Raw genomic sequence first — 18164 nt, forward strand, 5'->3', positions numbered from 1 at the left:
AAAATCGAAAGGTTGCTGGAAAAGTTATCCCCTGCTGTGATACACTACAGGGCATCGTGCTCTTGAAAAAACATTACATCTTTCCAAATTTGACCTAGGCTGTCCCCATTTGTGGTGGCCTAATCATAAAAACAGAATTATTAGCAGGTTGCGTGTAGCTCAATAGCAACGTCAGTCCTTTACCGTTTGGTAACTTTTTTTCTTAACAGTTGTAGTGCAGCTGTTATTTCCACAGCACGTGGTGGGCCGGATGAAATCAGTTCGCGGGTCGGTTCCGGCCCCCGGGCTGTAGTTTGGTGACCTCTGAACTAGACCATTGATTGATTGGTTTAGTGAGGATTCGTAGTCCCATTGCTTTCATTTTGAGTGATCATACTGATTTTCAATTTATTCCTACAAGACATTACGTAAAGAAAAAATATATAACTAAAGATGGAAGACATTACGTCATGTCTTTTCAATTCAAAATGAAGTTTAAAAGTTATTCTTTTGTTCATAGTCGTAATCCTCCTTCAAAGCGGTATTACAAGAACAATGTTGTGGCGCAACATGCAGCTTTTCAATGAAGTTCGGGAACTGTTTTTTTCTTGTTCATCTGCGCTTTAAATACCGGTCATATTCCGTTGTTCATCCACTAAGCAGTTTAGGTGAACTGTGGTTAGCCTACTTGCAACAGGAGTTATGCTGTACAGACAGTGGCGTAGCGTAACCATGGTGTGACTTATTTAATTGTGGAGCACTCCAGAAGCAGAAATATTTAACTTGACATGAAAATTGAGCCTCGGGCGATTTTTATTCTGTAGCCTAACATTCAAAATTTTACTACCGTATATACTCGAGTGTAGTTCGAGATTTTCGCAAGTGGTTTTCACCTCAAAAAGCCAGGTTCGACTTATATTATACATGCTGTTTCCAGCTCGGCAGCCTTTAAAATTAACGTATTTTTGCTGCTGCTAGAATTAACAATAACAAAAACGAAAACTGTTAAAACTTCTTGCACTACAATCATGCTACAAAGCTTTCCGATGTCTTAACATGAAACGCTTCATGACTTTGTGTTTATATTTTCCAGTTTTGTGATCGATCTCTTCAGTCTTCACGTTTAAAATTTTTTTTATTGTTATTTTTTCGTCCAAGATACAATATGCCTGAAAAACAAGCGACCCAAAAAAATAATCAGACGACCCAACTTTGGGTTGCGACCGTGCCATGTGTTGGGAACCACTGGTCTAAACCACCACACTCAAACAGCAGCTAGGAATGCTCATCAGTGTCCAAATTCCTGTAAACACTTTTCTTTTTGCTGAATAGCGTTTGCAAGAATCATTGGCAATAATGTAGTTCCTTCAGGCTTCAGCACACCCTGCCTGCACGTAACGATGATTAATGAAATGTCCAGGCTTAAAATATATTGTTATTTTTTTTTGTTTAATGTATATATGTGACAAGACATCGCATAGCCTATCATCTTTTTGCTTATTGATAAGACTGCAACGCTAGCCAGTCCTTTGTTTCTGGTTGAGTATGATACTTTTATTAATTTTTTTTTTCTACGTTTTAAAGCGGAAAACCATAGATAGTAATGATTTAATTGGAACAAAAATATTTGTTCAAGTAACTTTCAGTGAAACAGGAATACAGTTTTGTGTCCAACTTTACAGTATTTCGAACCAATGCTAGACATACCAAAACCCATACCCCAATATTTTGTTTTATAACTATGATAGTTTTTTTTTGTATTTCAGTAGTAAGCTAAGACTAATAAGGTTTTATCTGGCCTTAATTGCATAAAGCAGTCGATATTGTTTTATCTGCTCCCAGCAAAAGAGTTGTGTTAACTGACGAGCAACTGTGTGGCATAAAATTGTTCACTACAGGCTCGTCAGGAGGAGTTACCAGTGTGCTTGTCATTCAAAGTCTCAACCTTTTTTGTCAATGGCTACATTTAATGCAGAGAATTCACAGCAAATGGAAGAACCATGGACAAAACAAATACTATGCAGGCAAGTCCACTTTTTATATCATAAATAATTTATATTTGCACTCGTTGGTGACCTGTAGGTCAGTTTCTTGTTTTGTTAGATAATAATCTGTCATCACTCCCTGTATATAATATACACTTAAAGTGTAGATTCGTGCTTCCTTTCCTGCTGCTTGCGTCACCTGCGCATCCCAAGAATCTGGAGAAGAGCCCTAGTGGTTGCAGTCCCAAAGCCGAAGAAGCCCCCAGGGGATCCGAAGAGCTACCGCCCCATCTCTCTGCTCTGTATCCCCTTCAAGATACTCGAGAGACTTATCTACGCCCGTGTCGAACCGATAATAGACCCTCAGCTCCCTCGGGAACAAGCCGGCTTTCGCCACGGAAGATCAACCGTAGACCAGGTCACTCTGATGACCCAAGACATCGAGGACAGCTTCTCGGCAAAAAAGAAGACTGGCGCCGTGTTTGTTGATCTCACGGCTGCCTACGACACTGTATGGCACAGCGGCCTTACCTGCAAACTACTCCGTCTCCTTCCTGACAGGCACATGGTCCATATGATTATGGAACTTGTGCAAAACCGCAGCTTTACCCTATCCACCGGTAGCGGCCGACAAAGTAGACTACGTCGACTCAGGAACGCCGTCCCACAGAGCTCTGTCCTGGCTCCCCTCCTCTTTAACACTTACATCTATGACCTGCCTGACACCATCTCCAGGAAGTATGCTTACGCAGACGATCTAGCTCTCCTGCATCCAGCCGGAGATTGGCAGTCAATGGAGAGGAACCTAAGCCAGGACATGTCAACTATATCAACATATCTCCAGAAATAGAAGCTACAGCTCAGCAAGGCAAAGACAGTGTCGGCGGCCTTCCATCTAAACAACAAGGAAGCAAAACGTGAGATCAACATTACCACCGATGACGAACGCCTGCCATACTGCGCCGAACCCACCCACCTCGGCGTAACCCTGGACAGGTCACTCACGTACCGACGACACCTGGAGTCACTGTGCAAAAAACTATCTGCGCGCGTTGCACTTTTGAGGCGACTGGCGGGTTCCGGCTGGGGAGCTGATGCGAAAATCCTTCGCACAGCTACCTTGGCCCTCGTCCATTCTACCGCTGAGTACTGCGCACCAGTGTGGTGCCGCAGCTCCCACACCCACCACATTGACACTGCCATCAATGACGCGCTACGCACTGTGACTGGATGCCTGCGTCCCACTCCAACGCACTGCCTTCCCATCCTTGCAGGCATCCAACCTGCTGAGCTTCGCCGTAAAGGAGCCATGATTTCCCTTGCTCGTCGCGCACTGGACCCCGACCACCTCCTCCACAGTACATTCCAGCGCCTACCTGGAGAACAGCAGCGACTGAAATCAAGACGCCCATTTGTGCCCGCCGCACGACAGCTTCTGAACAACGTTGAAGATCTTGAAATAAGTGCAGCACACTGGACGAACTACACATGGAACATGGAGTGGCAAAACAACACCTCCCGACTCCGTGATTTCCTACCCGACGTCGATCCCCACCCTCCGGGAACGGAATGGCCCGTTTCGGTGAGTCCGATTCGGTGAGTCCTATTCGGTGATTTTTTCAATTTTTTTTTTTAATTATCGGGTACCGTAGCCTAATTATCATTGCCGCTTTAGGGTTAGGGATTAGAGGTTAGGAACTCACCGAATCGGACTAACCGAATCGGACTCACCGAATCGGACTCACCGAATAGTAGCAGACCCCTCCGGGAATGTCCCTCGCAAGACTTGCGTGGGTCCGGCTTAACCGCCTACGAACCGGCGTCGGTCGCTTTTGTTCAGACATGTGCAGATGGGGCCTGGCTCCTTCACCGGGATGCGAGTGTGGCGCCACAGACCAGACAGTAGACCATGTCGTCCATGACTGCCCAATCCATCAACCACCACATGGAACGCTTGGACTGAAGGCCCTGGATTACGAGACTGTCGAATGGCTGATGACATCATGCCCAAACATATAGTCCGGAAGAACAGCTCATACGACGAAGAAGTGTAGATGGTGCCCTTCATTATATTTTAGGCTAGTTTTTTAAATAGCTTCCCAGTAGTGATGCACCGGAAATATTTTGGTTTTGATCATTGGCAGAATGTTTCAGCTAGAGAATGTTAAGTTGTCAACTATGGCCGGAGGCCTGTGCTTCCAGCCTTTGTTAATACTTGGATCATATGATCAATGTTTTAACCAAGTGGTTGTTGGCAGTAGCGTTGACAGGAACATTCAGAGGGCCTGTTACACCCAGGATGATTTTAGGGGCCCGTTACCATAGCAAGGGGCCTGGGAACTTGAAGAAACCACCTCATATTCGTTGGATATGTTGCATTTTTGTAAGAAGTGTCTGAATTTGGGGCCTGAGAGATTCATTGGTATTGAAACCAAACTATCCTGTCAATTGCTCCAGTGAAGCAATTACCAGGCAGTGGCACTCATATCATTCAACAAATATGTGCTTTATGGTAATGCTTGTAATCCTTTAAAAGAGTTCATTCAGGAATAAACATTTGAGTAGAATTCAAATTTGGCTATGTTTTCAATCCACCTGATGTAGTACATTTAAGACCAATGTTACAGCCAACTTGTGTATTGTGTACGGTAGCTGTGTATTCTTGCATTACAAAAATACCACACTGATACATCAAATTATATTTTCCAAGGTCATGATCTTGACCACAACCACACACAGCTCTGGCTCCGTGCTGGAGCCACTATCACCTCAGGTACAGAGGCGAAGTTTGGTCGGAGCCGGACTTCCGGAGGTTGTTCCGTTCCATTACTACCTACCAGTACTTTTATTTTGATATTTTGCTTTGAATTTGCAGATATTTTGTTCACGGGATATGCAAAAATGGAAACTCCTGTAAATACTCCCATGAACTCAGCACTCCACCAAACTTGATTTGCCGATACTATCAAAATGGTCATTGCAGTTATGGAAACCAATGCAGGCATGTTCTTGTGTGTCGAATGTCCAACAGTTAAAAATACCTTGTCAATAATTAAATTCAAGCAAACTTGTTGGATGATCCCAGTCTGTGTAAACGTAAAAGTAAACAGGCTGTTATATAAATTTTGTTATCAGATAAAAGCTCCTGTTCATCATCATCATCATAATCCATCGTCGGTTTGTTCCCCACTAGTGGGGGTGGCCGATTGTTATCGCGCAGCAATTGTTCTAATCCCTTCTCTCCATTTCACCCTGTCCCTTGCATCTTCCTCCTTCAGTCCGACTTTTTTAAATTCATCCTTCACTTGTTGTTTCCACGTTCTTCTTGGACGACCGCGTTTCCTCTTCCCATCCACCTTTAGATCTAGTGCCTTTCTAAGAAAACTTCCTTCCTCCCTCCTTATCACATGTCCATACCATCTTACTCCATTTGCCCTTGCCAGTTGGTCTATGGTCTCTCTCATCTCTAGCATATCCAACAATTCTTCAGTCCTTTTTTCCCTTCTCGTTTTCTGTTAATATTTATAAGCCCGAACTGAGTCACTTTTGCTCTGTTTTGCTTTGCAATTGTTGGGAAGAATTGTTTTATGTTTGAATATTAACACTACGCAATGCTTTGTAGATATGATCATGTAAAAATTGATAAACAAACTAAAAAGAAAACTACAAGCGACAGCAAAGCTCCTTCAAGACAAAAAAGGTATCTTGTTCAATGTTCATGTTTAACTGTGATTTGTACCATTGAGAGGTTTGTAACTACTTGTATGTACTTACTCAGCGATCAGGTATTATAAGTTCACTCTTCCATCATGGAATCTGGGTGTAAAAAACAACAACAATGAATTATTACTTACGACGTGTCGTAATTTTGCTGGAAGTCTATGCAATATGCAGAAAATTTTCATTTTTTATTTTGTATTAATAGCCTGCATCATCATCATTCAAATTCAGTTTTGTCTCCACTAGTGGGGTGGCCGATTTATTCCTTGGTGCCACCCCCACACACATAAGAAATAATAAGAAAAGAAACAAATATCTTTTTGGTGTGTGTTTTTAGTCGACACCATGATATTTTGTTTTGTTTGAGTGCTGCTGCAATACTTTTCTAGTGTTTTTACCTCCCAGTAGCCGTCTTCACTGAATTTATTTTTTATCACAGCAAACCGATCAACAGTTCCAGCAATGACGTAGACTGGGTTAATGCTGCTGAGTTTGTACCTGGAAGGCAGTATGCTCCAAGAAGTATGTTTGGTTTTTATTGTTCAAATAACAAAGATTGCTACGTTGTTTTTGTGAAATTGGTTCAACCAAACATTCAATCGGATTCATTAAATTGTGGGAAAACATGAAAACTTGTCATTAGTTTCAGTCCTGCACCGGTTTACGTTTACGTTTCAAATACGTTTACGTTCATTTTTGGGTGCCTAGGCTATAATTAGTCAGGTTAGCCAGTGAGCAACAACAAAAAAGCAAAGTAAGTATCTTTATTATGACTTCTCCTGGATTTCCACTTTCTCTTTGTTGTTGCTTAAGAAATAAGGGTGTGCTGCAGACAACTGGTCATTTGGTCAACCCTGTTGTTTCGGGAGGAAGACCAGGCTTCTTCGAAGCAAAATGAGAAGAGTTGCTTATAAGCATTGAGTACTTTCAGTTGGCTTTAAATCGAAACGTCATAGTTGCAAGTGAGTGCACGAACTCGAGAACAGTGACATGCAATTTCTTCTGTAAGAGTGTCAAACCGGCAATGAATTGTCATTTAAAGCTTGCCATGAAATTACTCCATGCCTGGCTAGTAAGTGTGTCGCATGCAACCGAACGTGATGGTCTTTCTTATGCGGCCTTAGAATCATCATAGCGAAACAGTTACCAGGTGGCTTACTTTTGTTGCTTTGAATTGAGTTCTTTTTCAGACATGGGCACTTACAGTGCAGCTGCCAGGGAAGGGTTAAAGCCCACCGTTGCACCATCGGCACCCCCGCCTTCGAAGATAGATGAGATTTGCATTTACGCTTTGAATGGCGATTGCAAGTATGTCTAATATTTTGTTTTTGTCCGAATTTGTAACTTTGCAATGAATCTAATTCGCTTGTCAATGTCATATAACGATTGGTGGTCGGAAATATGCTTTATTTGATCGACTCATTGGTATTGCTTATCAAGGCAGCAAAATCTCTCCTTGACGTTTTAAAAAGTACAGAAAACAGATGTTAAATCAATGTAAAAAAGACGGATTTCGCTGGATGGGTAACCAATAACCATACTTACTTTTTTCTGGATTTTTGTCTTCAAAGCGTCACCAATCAGCTTCACGTATGAAACTTGGGCGGAAGTACTGATGACAGAGCAACTTGTTAATACCTAATGACACACGGCTGTGTATTCATAGCAACGCGTCGGGCCGTTTGTTGTATGCGCCAATAGTGCTAGCTTGTTTTTTTTTGTTTTCTCCGTACTTTTCTCATTTCCAAAGGGAAAGTGTTTAGCATTTGGTGTCATTTAATTGCTTTGTCTATCTAGCTGTACTTATTGTGTTTACATCGTTTCAACGTTCGCTAGACGTTGAATGATTGATACCGTGATCATCCATGCATTGATACCGTAATCGTATGTGGTATTTTTGTTGACAGTGAATTCAAAGGGTCACGAAAATCTCTCAAACGATGTGGTGTTACCAAAATATTACTTTCGAAGTCGTGGTTCAGTCAATAGATGATTGCAAGCGTTGTTTTGCTTGACTTCAGCACAATTCATCTTTCAAGCACAGATTTTTTGTTTGCATTATTTGCAAAAAATTACCCGTTGACAAGCTGGATTTTATGTAACCTGGCTTTACTTTGCGCAATAGTAGTAGTGCGCACTGCGCATTCTTTAGAACACATCGGGTTTGCTCAATGAGACACTTGTGTCAAATGTCAGTAACTACAATCCAGATGACATTGATGATGCAGATTTTAAATCAGTGTGGAAATGGATGGTTTTGTTGGCTGTGAAAGATCCATAGACGATCGGGCATGCATTTGTATTATATCCCCTGTATGCATTGCAGGAATGGAGACACCTGCCCTTTTCTTCACGGTCTTTTATGTGACATGTGTGGTCTCAACATCCTGCACCCAACTGACGTCCCACAACAAGAGAAGCACAAAGAGGTACAATCTATTTCCTACTGGTTGTCCTTCGATTTAGATGTCGGTGTTAGTCTCAAAAAAGGTTATATTAAGCCTAACTACCGGTTGCCAATAATTTCAAAAGAACTAATAGTTCATATGTATCGGTAATCGGTAAGTGTTGGTTATTATGAAGTTGAGGCGTTTTTTTAATTAGTACCGTAATTGAAACGCTTATTTCAAAAATTGTTATGTTATTACATAGCTGATGATTTTTCGTGTTGTGTGATAAAAGCTAATACGCGTCACTTGCCACAAGCGTGTCGTGATGTCATCTTCCACAACAGCTGGCTTTCTGTGGAAACGTTTTAAACGTTGTTTTCCTGTTGCGCGCCCTCAATCCATGTTGATTTTCTTCACAGGAATGCATGCAATATCACGAAGACAGCATGAAGGAATCGTTCAAAATTGCCAAGAGCCGGGAAATTGCCTGTGGAATATGCATGGAAGTGGTACCACCGTCATACTATACCTGTTTTATTAACTAGCATGAAATAATTTACAGTATCTTAAGTGGACGGCTCCCTTCGTCTATGTTTGTTTGCACTAAAGCGGTGCTAGTACTAAGGCTTAGCCTACGTCTTCGCTTGTCCTGGAAGGTTCATTTTTACCGCATTCGTGCTATCGCCGTGAGGAAATCGTAATCCCAGACGGCAAATCAGTCACTTTTTACATTGATTCAACGTCTGTAGACGTTGAATCGATGTAAAAAATGACTGATTTATCGTCTGGAAGTGACCAGAACGACTTTAGGTTTCATAATCTCAACCAGCAATACTTCTGTCGAAGGTATACTTACCTGTTGTAATCAAATGTTTCCATCCTGTTGTTCGTCCCTGTCTGCAATTAAAATTATAAAACGCCGGTTGAACTGAATCTAGTTTCACCACATTTCTGATGTTATTTATCGTTGTTTTGATGTCAGCATTTTTTTTTGAATTTAACCCTTTCTTTCCCAGGGTTGCCGTTTGGCAATTTTTTTTTGAAGTCATTACTACCCCAGGAGAGCTTTAGAAAAATTTTCCCGCCCAAAATAATAATTTGGGAATGAAAGGGAACAATCTCACAGTTGCTGAGATTTTTCACTGCGCATGTCACAGTTGTTCTGCAGCATTTGGAAGATAGAGTTTTCGTTGAGAGTTCCCTTTCTTGTAAGAAATGTAAACATGCTGTGAATGTTACACAGTTAGAAACTGAATTTTCGATTCCAAAACAACAAACAACACTTCTCAAACGCACGGTTGTAGTGTCACCACAGCTTGAGACCAGACAACGTCACTCTGCGTGATACAGGTCACACGAGGTGCAAAGGATAAGCAAAACAAAATTATTTGTTAAAACAGCCAGCAGAAAAGATACTAGCAAGTGTGCAATCATTTATTGTAATAACTTCTCACTGAATAAGCAGCTATACACTTGGTGCTCTTTGTTTTTTTTGTGTGCTTTTTATTTGCATGGAGCACTCCTAATCCAAAGTGGACTGTTAACTGTTCGAAAATTGCCGGTTTGATGCCCCCTTGAGAAGTTTGTTTTTATTTTTATCATTTCTTATTCAGTGGTCTTAGTTTTACTATTACACGTTCAACCTACCAATATGACACTGCCGATTTTCGAAAGTTGTAATCGCATTTATTTAAAATGTAGGAGTAGGTTGTTTAACACCAATGCGCAAATGTATGAAAAAGATCGAAACCAACTATTTTGTTCAGGTGTGGGAAAAGAGTGACGCAAGTAAAAGGAAGTTTGGAATCTTGGAGAACTGCAACCACACTTTCTGTTTGGAATGCATCAGAAAATGGAGAAGTGCGAAGGCATTCAAGAACAAAGTCGTAAAGTAATTATCATTGAAGTGCCGTTGATGTATCAGTCTCCATATTGTGAGTTTGGTAATCTGCCAACACATTGTCGTTGGTCCAAGTTTGAGACAAAGGCCGGTCGCTTGTAAAGTTATTTAGGGTGGTCGCGGTTAGTACACGCACACTGTTGGCCAGCTACATGTTCTTTGTGGTCCAGCAAGGTCGAAACATGCAGCTTCAATGGAACTGGTTGCATGGAGCTGCCGGGTGCTTTCTTTATCATGGCCAACAAGGTGCCTGCTGTCAGACACTATTGTGACTTTAGTAGTCGGCCAAAACAACCTTTTGTCAAACCATGTATTAGGTAATCAAGTGATAAAATATATGGGTGATGATTGTGATGCCCAATAGTTTGCTGAACGGGAATTTCGTGTATTATTGGGTATATAACTCATGTAAGTTGCAAATACTTCTTACGAGTACTTCCATGGATTAGAATTTATCATTCCCCAATCCCCATGCACTAAGTAGCTCATAGGACAATAGTTGTTGCACGATAACCGTAAGCTTTGTTTCGCTATGCCTGTAGATAATATCTCTTACCTGATTACAGAAAGTTATTTTTGCTATTTTGGTTTCACGTTAAGATAGCCGGCAATTTTAGAAACTTTATATCTGAAAGAGAAAGCGATGCCTGAGCGACAATATTCACGATGCTTTTCTCATTTGAGTTACAATGCCATGTAACGTTTAATGATTATAATGTCTGGAGAAATCCTCATCCACTTCTTCCACAGAGCATGTCCGCAGTGCCGCATTTCCTCTGCATTCGTCACTCCCAGCGATACGTGGGTGGAAGATAAAGATGAGAAAAAGAAGTTGATCGATGGCTACAAAGATCATCTCAGGTAAGTGATGGAAGTCAGAGGACTAGACAAAATAACTGTAACAGTGCAAATTTTACTCGAAAGCTTCAGCGGTCTTTTGTTGTTTGCAGAGTATTATTGTTGATCCCGATTATGTCATGTAATCATGTGCTTGTGATGAAAAACTAGGTTTGCTAACTACTCGAGTGAATTTTTGAGTTTATGCTAAAACACGACCATAATACATCCGGTCGTGACCAACACTTTGAAAACGTGGTCATCGCCCAAACTTGCTGAGTTTCAAACGGACAAAGTTCTGAGCGCTTTTATTGCAGGAGCCTCGTTTCCAAAGACGTGCTTGGTTTTTAAGAGCTACTGTGTCAAAAACCACTAGGAACTTTACAAAATCTTATAGTACCTCCAGAACTGGAGCAATTGCTTTCTGGCTTTCATCTGTATCTAAATAGATTAACGTGCAGCAACAGCTATGATGCCTGTGAACCATTTGCTACAAAGTGCATGCAGAATTGCAATTATATTTGACCGGTTCGACAACCCTCATGAGCACGTAGCTGTTTTCCTTGAAAAAAGACACGAAAGGTTGGCTTCCTTGCCCTCCAGCCAGTCCACTTGATCTTAAATCTTCAACCACCGGGCGGGAATCTGGATACGAGAATTAAGCAATTGCTTACATACAATCTGCGAACAACTTCTAAAATCTTATAACGTTTGGAGATTTCTACGGTTTTACACTTGGCGTTGAAGGCTGGCGATGCTTAAAGAGCGACAAGCACTTCATTAAACCGTTCGAAGTTGATAAGCTGATGCTGTTTTAATAACACTCTACCTATAAAAATTGAAATTTAAAGCTTTTTTTGTGTGTTTGAAGTTCGTTCTTGCGCTTTTGCATTGTAATTATAAACATTGTGCAGATGAAATTAATCAAAGGTTTAAATTTAATCCCTTCTGATGCTTTGTTAATGGTTTCTATCCCTATGCTTTTCCTTCAGTTTTATGTTATCCGCACAAATAATACACGTCTACGCTTAAGGGTGTAAGTTAGCATTGAATGTGTTCAAGTGTACAACGGGTTGCATTGCTTTTTAAACTTGTCGAAATGCCAAAGTGATGCGCCAAATGTGATTGAACAACTCGAACTTAACAAATATCAGTTAAAGTCAGTGAGTTAGCACGTGAACAATCTCAATATGTCTACCCATCCACCTTTTGAAGCTTGGTGAGTGTTTCAAAAATGAATGCAAACCCAACTAGCAAATACTGTCATTTTTACATCGTTTTAACACCTTGCAATTTTGAAATGAAGTAAAAATGCAATGTTTCTTAACTGGAAAGGTTGCTAATAATAATCTGTACTCTGTAGTCATCGAAACTCAACTATGTCTTAGGTTAAAGTAATCTAGTCGGCAAATCAGTCGTTTTTCAGACGTTGAATCAATGCAAAGAAGGTTTGATTAGTTAGCTGGACATGTATACAACGTCATATTGTCATTTACAGTGTGAAGCCTTGTCGCTACTTTGACCAAGGGAAGGGAAAGTGTCCTTTTGGAGCCAACTGCTTCTACAAGCATGCCTACGCCGATGGGACTCTGCAGGATCGTAGTAAGATCAAGACCAAGAAAGTCTTTGGAAGTCGCGGTGCAGCCGTAAGTTCAATGTCAAGAAGCATCGATTTTATGTTATACTAAATCATACACTTTGTATTGCTTCCTGTCAATGGACTAGCCTTATTTGCTATGTATTGCTTAGCTTCGTTGTTGAGTTTAGCCTTTTTGATCCTTCATTATTTTGCAAGTTTTGAGTAAACGATTGGTCTCGATCAACAAACGAAAAGAATTTTTTTTATTCTTTTAACAACGAAAAACTTCACCTGGAAAGTTAATTTTTTTTTTAAACCATGTCGCTTTAGGCATGCTTAGCAGCGCCTAAAGAAATAACATCTTTCTTGTTGAAATTTGTTTTATGAAGTTTCATGTTCAATGCACTGCTCAAGCTTCCACTATGTCTCTAGTCTGTGGATGAATTCACGATCTGGGACTTCATTGATGAGAGGGAAAGCGCAGAATGGACGCACAATGCTTCCTCCATCATGGATTACTTCCAAGATGATCTTGATCTCTTCGACATTGTTTACCTTCTTGGAGAGGATGGCTACACATCCAGTGATGACAGCTCTGATCCTCTATACTTCCACCACATCAGCACACATGGTGATGAATCTTCTGCCTCGGACCATGTGAATTAAAAGGAATGACGTGATGTAAGTTTTTTAAATTTAATGCCAAAAGATAAAAAAATTTTCTACTTTTCTACTAAGCAATTTTTGTAAACTTTGTTTAGAAACTTAGTATGCTGTCAGTCAAATTGAATATTGATTTAAAGAACGAAACCATTTTTGTTACTTTCTTACTATCTTACGTTTGCTTTAACTGTATTGTTTGGTAAATACCATAGACAGATGATTAGGAACAACCTCAAGAATTACCTCTTAGCCAAAGCTATAATTTAGTAAATATTCTTAAATTTTGATGATGGTCTAAACAGGTTTCGAAAGATATGTTTGTTTAGATCGGGGAAAAAATTCGGTAAAAAAACCCTTGTTTGGTCTCCTTGTTGGCTCATTTCATGTATCCTTACAGGTTGCGTGTACATATCTTCCGGCGTGTTGTGTGTCCTTGTTATTCCTGTATCTGTATGCCAGACAGCTGAATTCGTCCTTTTTACATTTTTTCAATGTAAAAATGTTGGATTTTGCTGTTTGGGATAGAGGCCATCGGAGTCTTTGCGGTGGTTAGATATTAAAGAAATCGAGAAAAGAGAAGATATTTTCAATTTCACGAGCAATCCCAGATACGGCAGACCATTGGAGTCAAACCTTGCCACGGATTTGTAACAAACGGTCACACTTGGTGCATGGGCAGATTATGTAACGCGCATATCGGGACTGCACTGAAACAGAAACTTTTTTCAAAAATGATGTCATACTCGGATGGTCTTGAAACAAACCAAGGTTTTTGTGAAGTAAATAAACAAGAGCAAAGGCGGCGAAAGATCAGAGCAATATTACAGATTCCCCTTTTTGTCTTTCGGTACATAAACACAAATTTCTGTGTCTACGTTGATATTCAATTGGATTAGGTCAACTTAACCCTATGAAGTCTATGCAAATCAAACCGTTCACATTTATTCGCTTTTGCCACGTAAACTGACAATTCTAATTTCACTGTGTTGTACATTCAGCAAAAAAAGGGCCTTTTGCGTTGTTGTGAGAGAGCCTTGCATTTGATTTGGTGTGAAGAAACGCAACAGTATTATTATCGTTGTCGCGGGAAAGCTGAGCTGGTACAAAAGGCGATGCCAATTTTACCACACAATGCATTGGCCTATCAAAGCAACAACCGAAGTTTTGCAATAAGAACGTTTATGTATTTGTATCGACTGTCCAAGTTGCAATTAGGGCCATGCCGTGTTAATGTAACATGAACTTAGCAAGAAATAGGAAATCGCCGGACAACTTAATTTTTAAGTTGTTCTGTAGACACAGTTGTATTTTAATTGCATGCTTGGGGTTTATTTGTTGTATTTTGAGCTCCCATGATTTTTTTTTTACCGGCGCCTTCAAATAACTTTATTGATGTTAAGTTTACTTTTGATTTCCAATCACAGTGAAGTTTTTGGGGTCTTTCATCTGGCAGGTGTAGTTGCAGTTAACTCTCGCAGTGCACTTGAACTGTCTGTTTAAATTGTAAAAACTTTCTGACTTCGTTTCGTCCATTTCTAGAACTACGGCAGGTGAACTTCAATCATTGACGTTAAATAATAAAAACAACCTTTGCTTGACCTTGAGAGACAACCAGCGTTAAAAAGAAATCCCATATATTGTTGTTTTTCATTTTCCTTCAAGTTTTTTCAACTACTTTTTTAATATCTAAAACTGATAAATTCTTATGGTACATAAAACAATAATCTCTCAGTGTTACTTTTGAGGTTCTGCAATTGAGTTTTGTTGACAATCCCGCTTTGCAAGGTTGCAGCTATTACAAACCCAATCAACTATATTATTCCTGTACTGTGGTCGAACGACACACGTTGAATCAACACAAACTTATGTCAGATTTTCTGGCTGGGAACAATTCCTCAAGAAATTCGAGCCTTCTCATTGCCGTCCACGCCAAATGACGTTAAAAATACACTAATACCTGGTGATAAATACATTTTTTTCAACGCATACTGTCACGTAATTATATTAACTGATATTTATTTTTGCTGCCATTTTCATCTTAACCCAACCGATTGTATACGTTAGGTAATTCTTTCACATTTAGACCAGCGGTGTTGTGGATATCGTCAAGTTATGTCACAGTTACGTTGTTTTGACGTAACAATGTCATAATGTATGGTGTGTGATTTATTTTTGTATTTCATCAAACTTTTCCAGTATTTTGTCAGAACAACCTGGGTTACGTTTCCTACGTTCAGCCAAAATTGTGGTGTTCCAGTCAGCAAATCAACCGCTTTTACATTGATTCAACGTTTGCAGTTGTTGCAAATAATGTTGAAATAATGTAAAAAACGATTGATTTGCTGTCTTGGGTTGCTCTTCATTGTCATTTGATGTTTATTCAACGTCTAATCTTGGTCGTTTTCTGCCCACGGAAACAGTTTTTGATTTATCACTGAATCAATGTTCAAACCACTACTTTCGTATGCAGGAACCAGCTATTGTTTTTGGTGAGCCATTCACTGTGACTTCACTTTGTTTTTTTGCAACCAGTCGTGCTATTTTAATATTGCTCTAACCTCTTTTAACGTCTGTAATCGTAAATTAGATATCTAAACTACAAGGCCTTGTCCGCTGCATTGTTTTTCTGCTTCAAATTTACCCTTGATCTGATCACAAATTATATTTTCATAGCCACAAATTGTAAAGCTTAAAATTCACCCCGCACTGTGACTCGTACGCTCACCACGGAAGCCAAACCTTCAAGCATTTTGTCAATATTGTTTCTCTTGAAATAATCTTTTGCTGGTGTTCACTTTATTCTATGGACTCATTCCAGCCCAGAGATGTGCTGGAGTTTTGTTTTTCACACCGTTTCAATGTCTTGCGACGTTAAAACGATGTAAAAAGCGCCATTTTTTTGGACAGGTATTTGATCAATCTATGCGCTCTTTTGTCTGTTCGTGCATTCACACACCGCTGGTCTAAATACTTTTCTCTGTAAATAATTTTCCACTTCAGCTGATGGAAACAAAGACGCCCAGTTTGCACTTGCTTTGAACCTAAGCAACTAAGTTTGTATTTCTGTGATTTCACTTTCTGCAACCTTGTATCAATGTAAACGCAATGTATATTATTGAAGCCAGATGGCAATTATTCAAAGCGTATTTTTGCTTTTAAAACCGGATGAAATTGTGATGCAAGATTTGCTTGATTTTTTTACATTAGAAAAAAAAAACAGTGGATTGCACGAAATATTGAACTGATTGAACAGTGAACATAATATGAATGGGAACTTGAAAAACTTTTGGCAAATATTGTAGCCATGTATTGTATTGTAGCCACTTGTATATAACTTGTAACCGATTGATAGAATCGCATATTTATATCGATTTAACGTTGATAATAAGGTTATTGTAACAAAAACATGTTATTTTACGTTTGTATCATTCGCATCCAGCAAAAGTTAACGTTTTAACGGTCGCAAAATGGAAAAAAAAGGCGATTTTTGCTGGCTAGGTTGTCAACTATCGTCTGGGTGAGTTCATGTAGTTTTTTTTTTGCCATTCTGCATATTTAATTACTTTTCATACTTACATTAGCGTGGTGATCTACTGATACATTTTTTCTCACATTGATTCTTGAAATTTTGCGATGACTTTTCTTTCAAGTGCAGTGGCATTGTCGACCTTGCAAATTATTGACTTTGCGTTGTTTTACTGTTGTGACACGTAAACTCAATGTAATAACGACTGATCTTGCGAGCCGTAGACAAGAGCTGAGCAGATTGCAACTTCTTGTATAGAAAAACAACTAATAAACCTTCTAGCATCTTCGTGTTTTGTGGTGTAAATTTTCATCAGATCAGTTTTAAACAGGGCTGTGGAGTCGGAAGGATTTTGGCATGTCCGGAGTCGGAGTTGTCAAAAAAAAGGCCGACTCCGACTGGATACAAAACGATAAACAATAAAAAAAGTTACTTTCTTGTCTCCATGTCACGCTCCGAATTTTTTCCAGAAAATAAACGGTATTCTTGTCAATTTTTGTTATAGTCGCCGTTTCAATTTAGATCACAACTAAAGTGAAATTAAATTAAAAAAATCTGAATACTCAAGGCAGAGTCGGTCAGTTAAATTGAGGTTAGATTAAATCGTTTATCGTTTATTTTTTTCGTCCGACTCCGCAGTCCTGGTTTAAAAACTGAAGTTGTTGCTTATTTATGGATTGAGGATTTGCTCGCTAACATGCGCAAGCAGGAACAAAGCCACAAGATCAAGGTTCAAGAAACACCCTTTCCATTGCGCGTAAACGAAACTTAGGGGAGATGTGGCATATTTAAACCACAACCTATTTTTTTTTCATTTTAAATGAAATCTTTTCAAATTAAATGTTTCAAGGTTGAGATTAATTTCAATTTATGATTTAAAAAATTTCACAACAAAACTGTGATAGAAAAAGTGACATTTTGCAGGTTTCTGTTTTGAATATTTAAATGGTTTTTATTTCAAACAAGTAAGTACTGCAACTTATCAGAAACTAAGCTCATGATTATGTCAGTAAGAACACCTTGGGTGAAAAGCAAGCATGGTGCCGTATGGAACTTATAAACCAGTGTTTGACGAATGTCAACAAGGATGAAAAATGCTTTGCAGTATTTCATCCAAAAATCACAAGCACTTTGAGACCAAAATGTAGACAGCTCATTCTAAGAACAAAAACATATTGTACTGTTGCTAACTAAAAAATTATGATAAACATTTTCTAATACTCAATTCTACCAGTTTAGACTGGTTTGATGTTACAAGAAGCGACGCTGTGCTTAAAACTTTGCTTGCATTTAAACTATCTTTTAGTTATCAATTCATTGTGAACTTGAATTGTATCCCGTGTGGGGTTTTTAAACCACCAGCAAAGTGGAACCTCTAAACCAGTTTTCTACAAATATTAAAATCTTTGCAATTTCACTAAAAGTCAAAGCAGAAGAAACATGTTCAAGGTAATGCTTGAGAAACAACCGATTCTTGAGTGGTGCGATTTATTTGGTTACAAGCGGAAAAAAGTCTGAAGACAACAGATTCCAAATATAGCTCAACAAAGTAGCGCAATTTGACTTTTACACTGGTTTCAAAGTT

The 18164-nt window shown here is 39.4% G+C and overlaps 1 protein-coding gene across 1 annotated transcript; it reads left to right on the forward strand.

Moving 5' to 3' along the window:
- The first annotated feature begins 1749 nt into the window (after nucleotides 1–1749).
- LOC145787284 (putative E3 ubiquitin-protein ligase makorin-1) lies at nucleotides 1750–16867 on the forward strand. Its single transcript, XM_082598996.1, has 12 exons — nucleotides 1750–2003; nucleotides 4840–4965; nucleotides 5587–5664; nucleotides 6124–6206; nucleotides 6875–6992; nucleotides 8011–8113; nucleotides 8494–8583; nucleotides 9841–9965; nucleotides 10725–10835; nucleotides 12310–12457; nucleotides 12823–13071; nucleotides 13451–16867. The coding sequence occupies exons 1-11, from the start codon at nucleotides 1936–1938 to the stop codon at nucleotides 13054–13056; spliced, it is 1284 nt and encodes a 427-aa protein (XP_082455122.1). The 5' UTR covers nucleotides 1750–1935; the 3' UTR covers nucleotides 13057–13071; nucleotides 13451–16867.
- Nucleotides 16868–18164: the final 1297 nt, after the last annotated feature.

Source organism: Aplidium turbinatum, chromosome 18 (assembly GCF_918807975.1).
Source record: "Aplidium turbinatum chromosome 18, kaAplTurb1.1, whole genome shotgun sequence".
NCBI classification, from domain to species: Eukaryota; Metazoa; Chordata; class Ascidiacea; order Aplousobranchia; family Polyclinidae; genus Aplidium; species Aplidium turbinatum.

Coding starts and splice junctions, on each gene's coding strand:
- LOC145787284 (XM_082598996.1), top strand. CDS start 1,936: ATGGCTACATTTAATGCAGAGAATTCACAGCAAATGGAAGAACCATGG. Junction 2,004..4,839: donor ACAAAACAAATACTATGCAG/GCAAGTCCACTT, acceptor TTGAATTTGCAG/ATATTTTGTTCACGGGATAT. Junction 12,458..12,822: donor TTGGAAGTCGCGGTGCAGCC/GTAAGTTCAATG, acceptor CTATGTCTCTAG/TCTGTGGATGAATTCACGAT.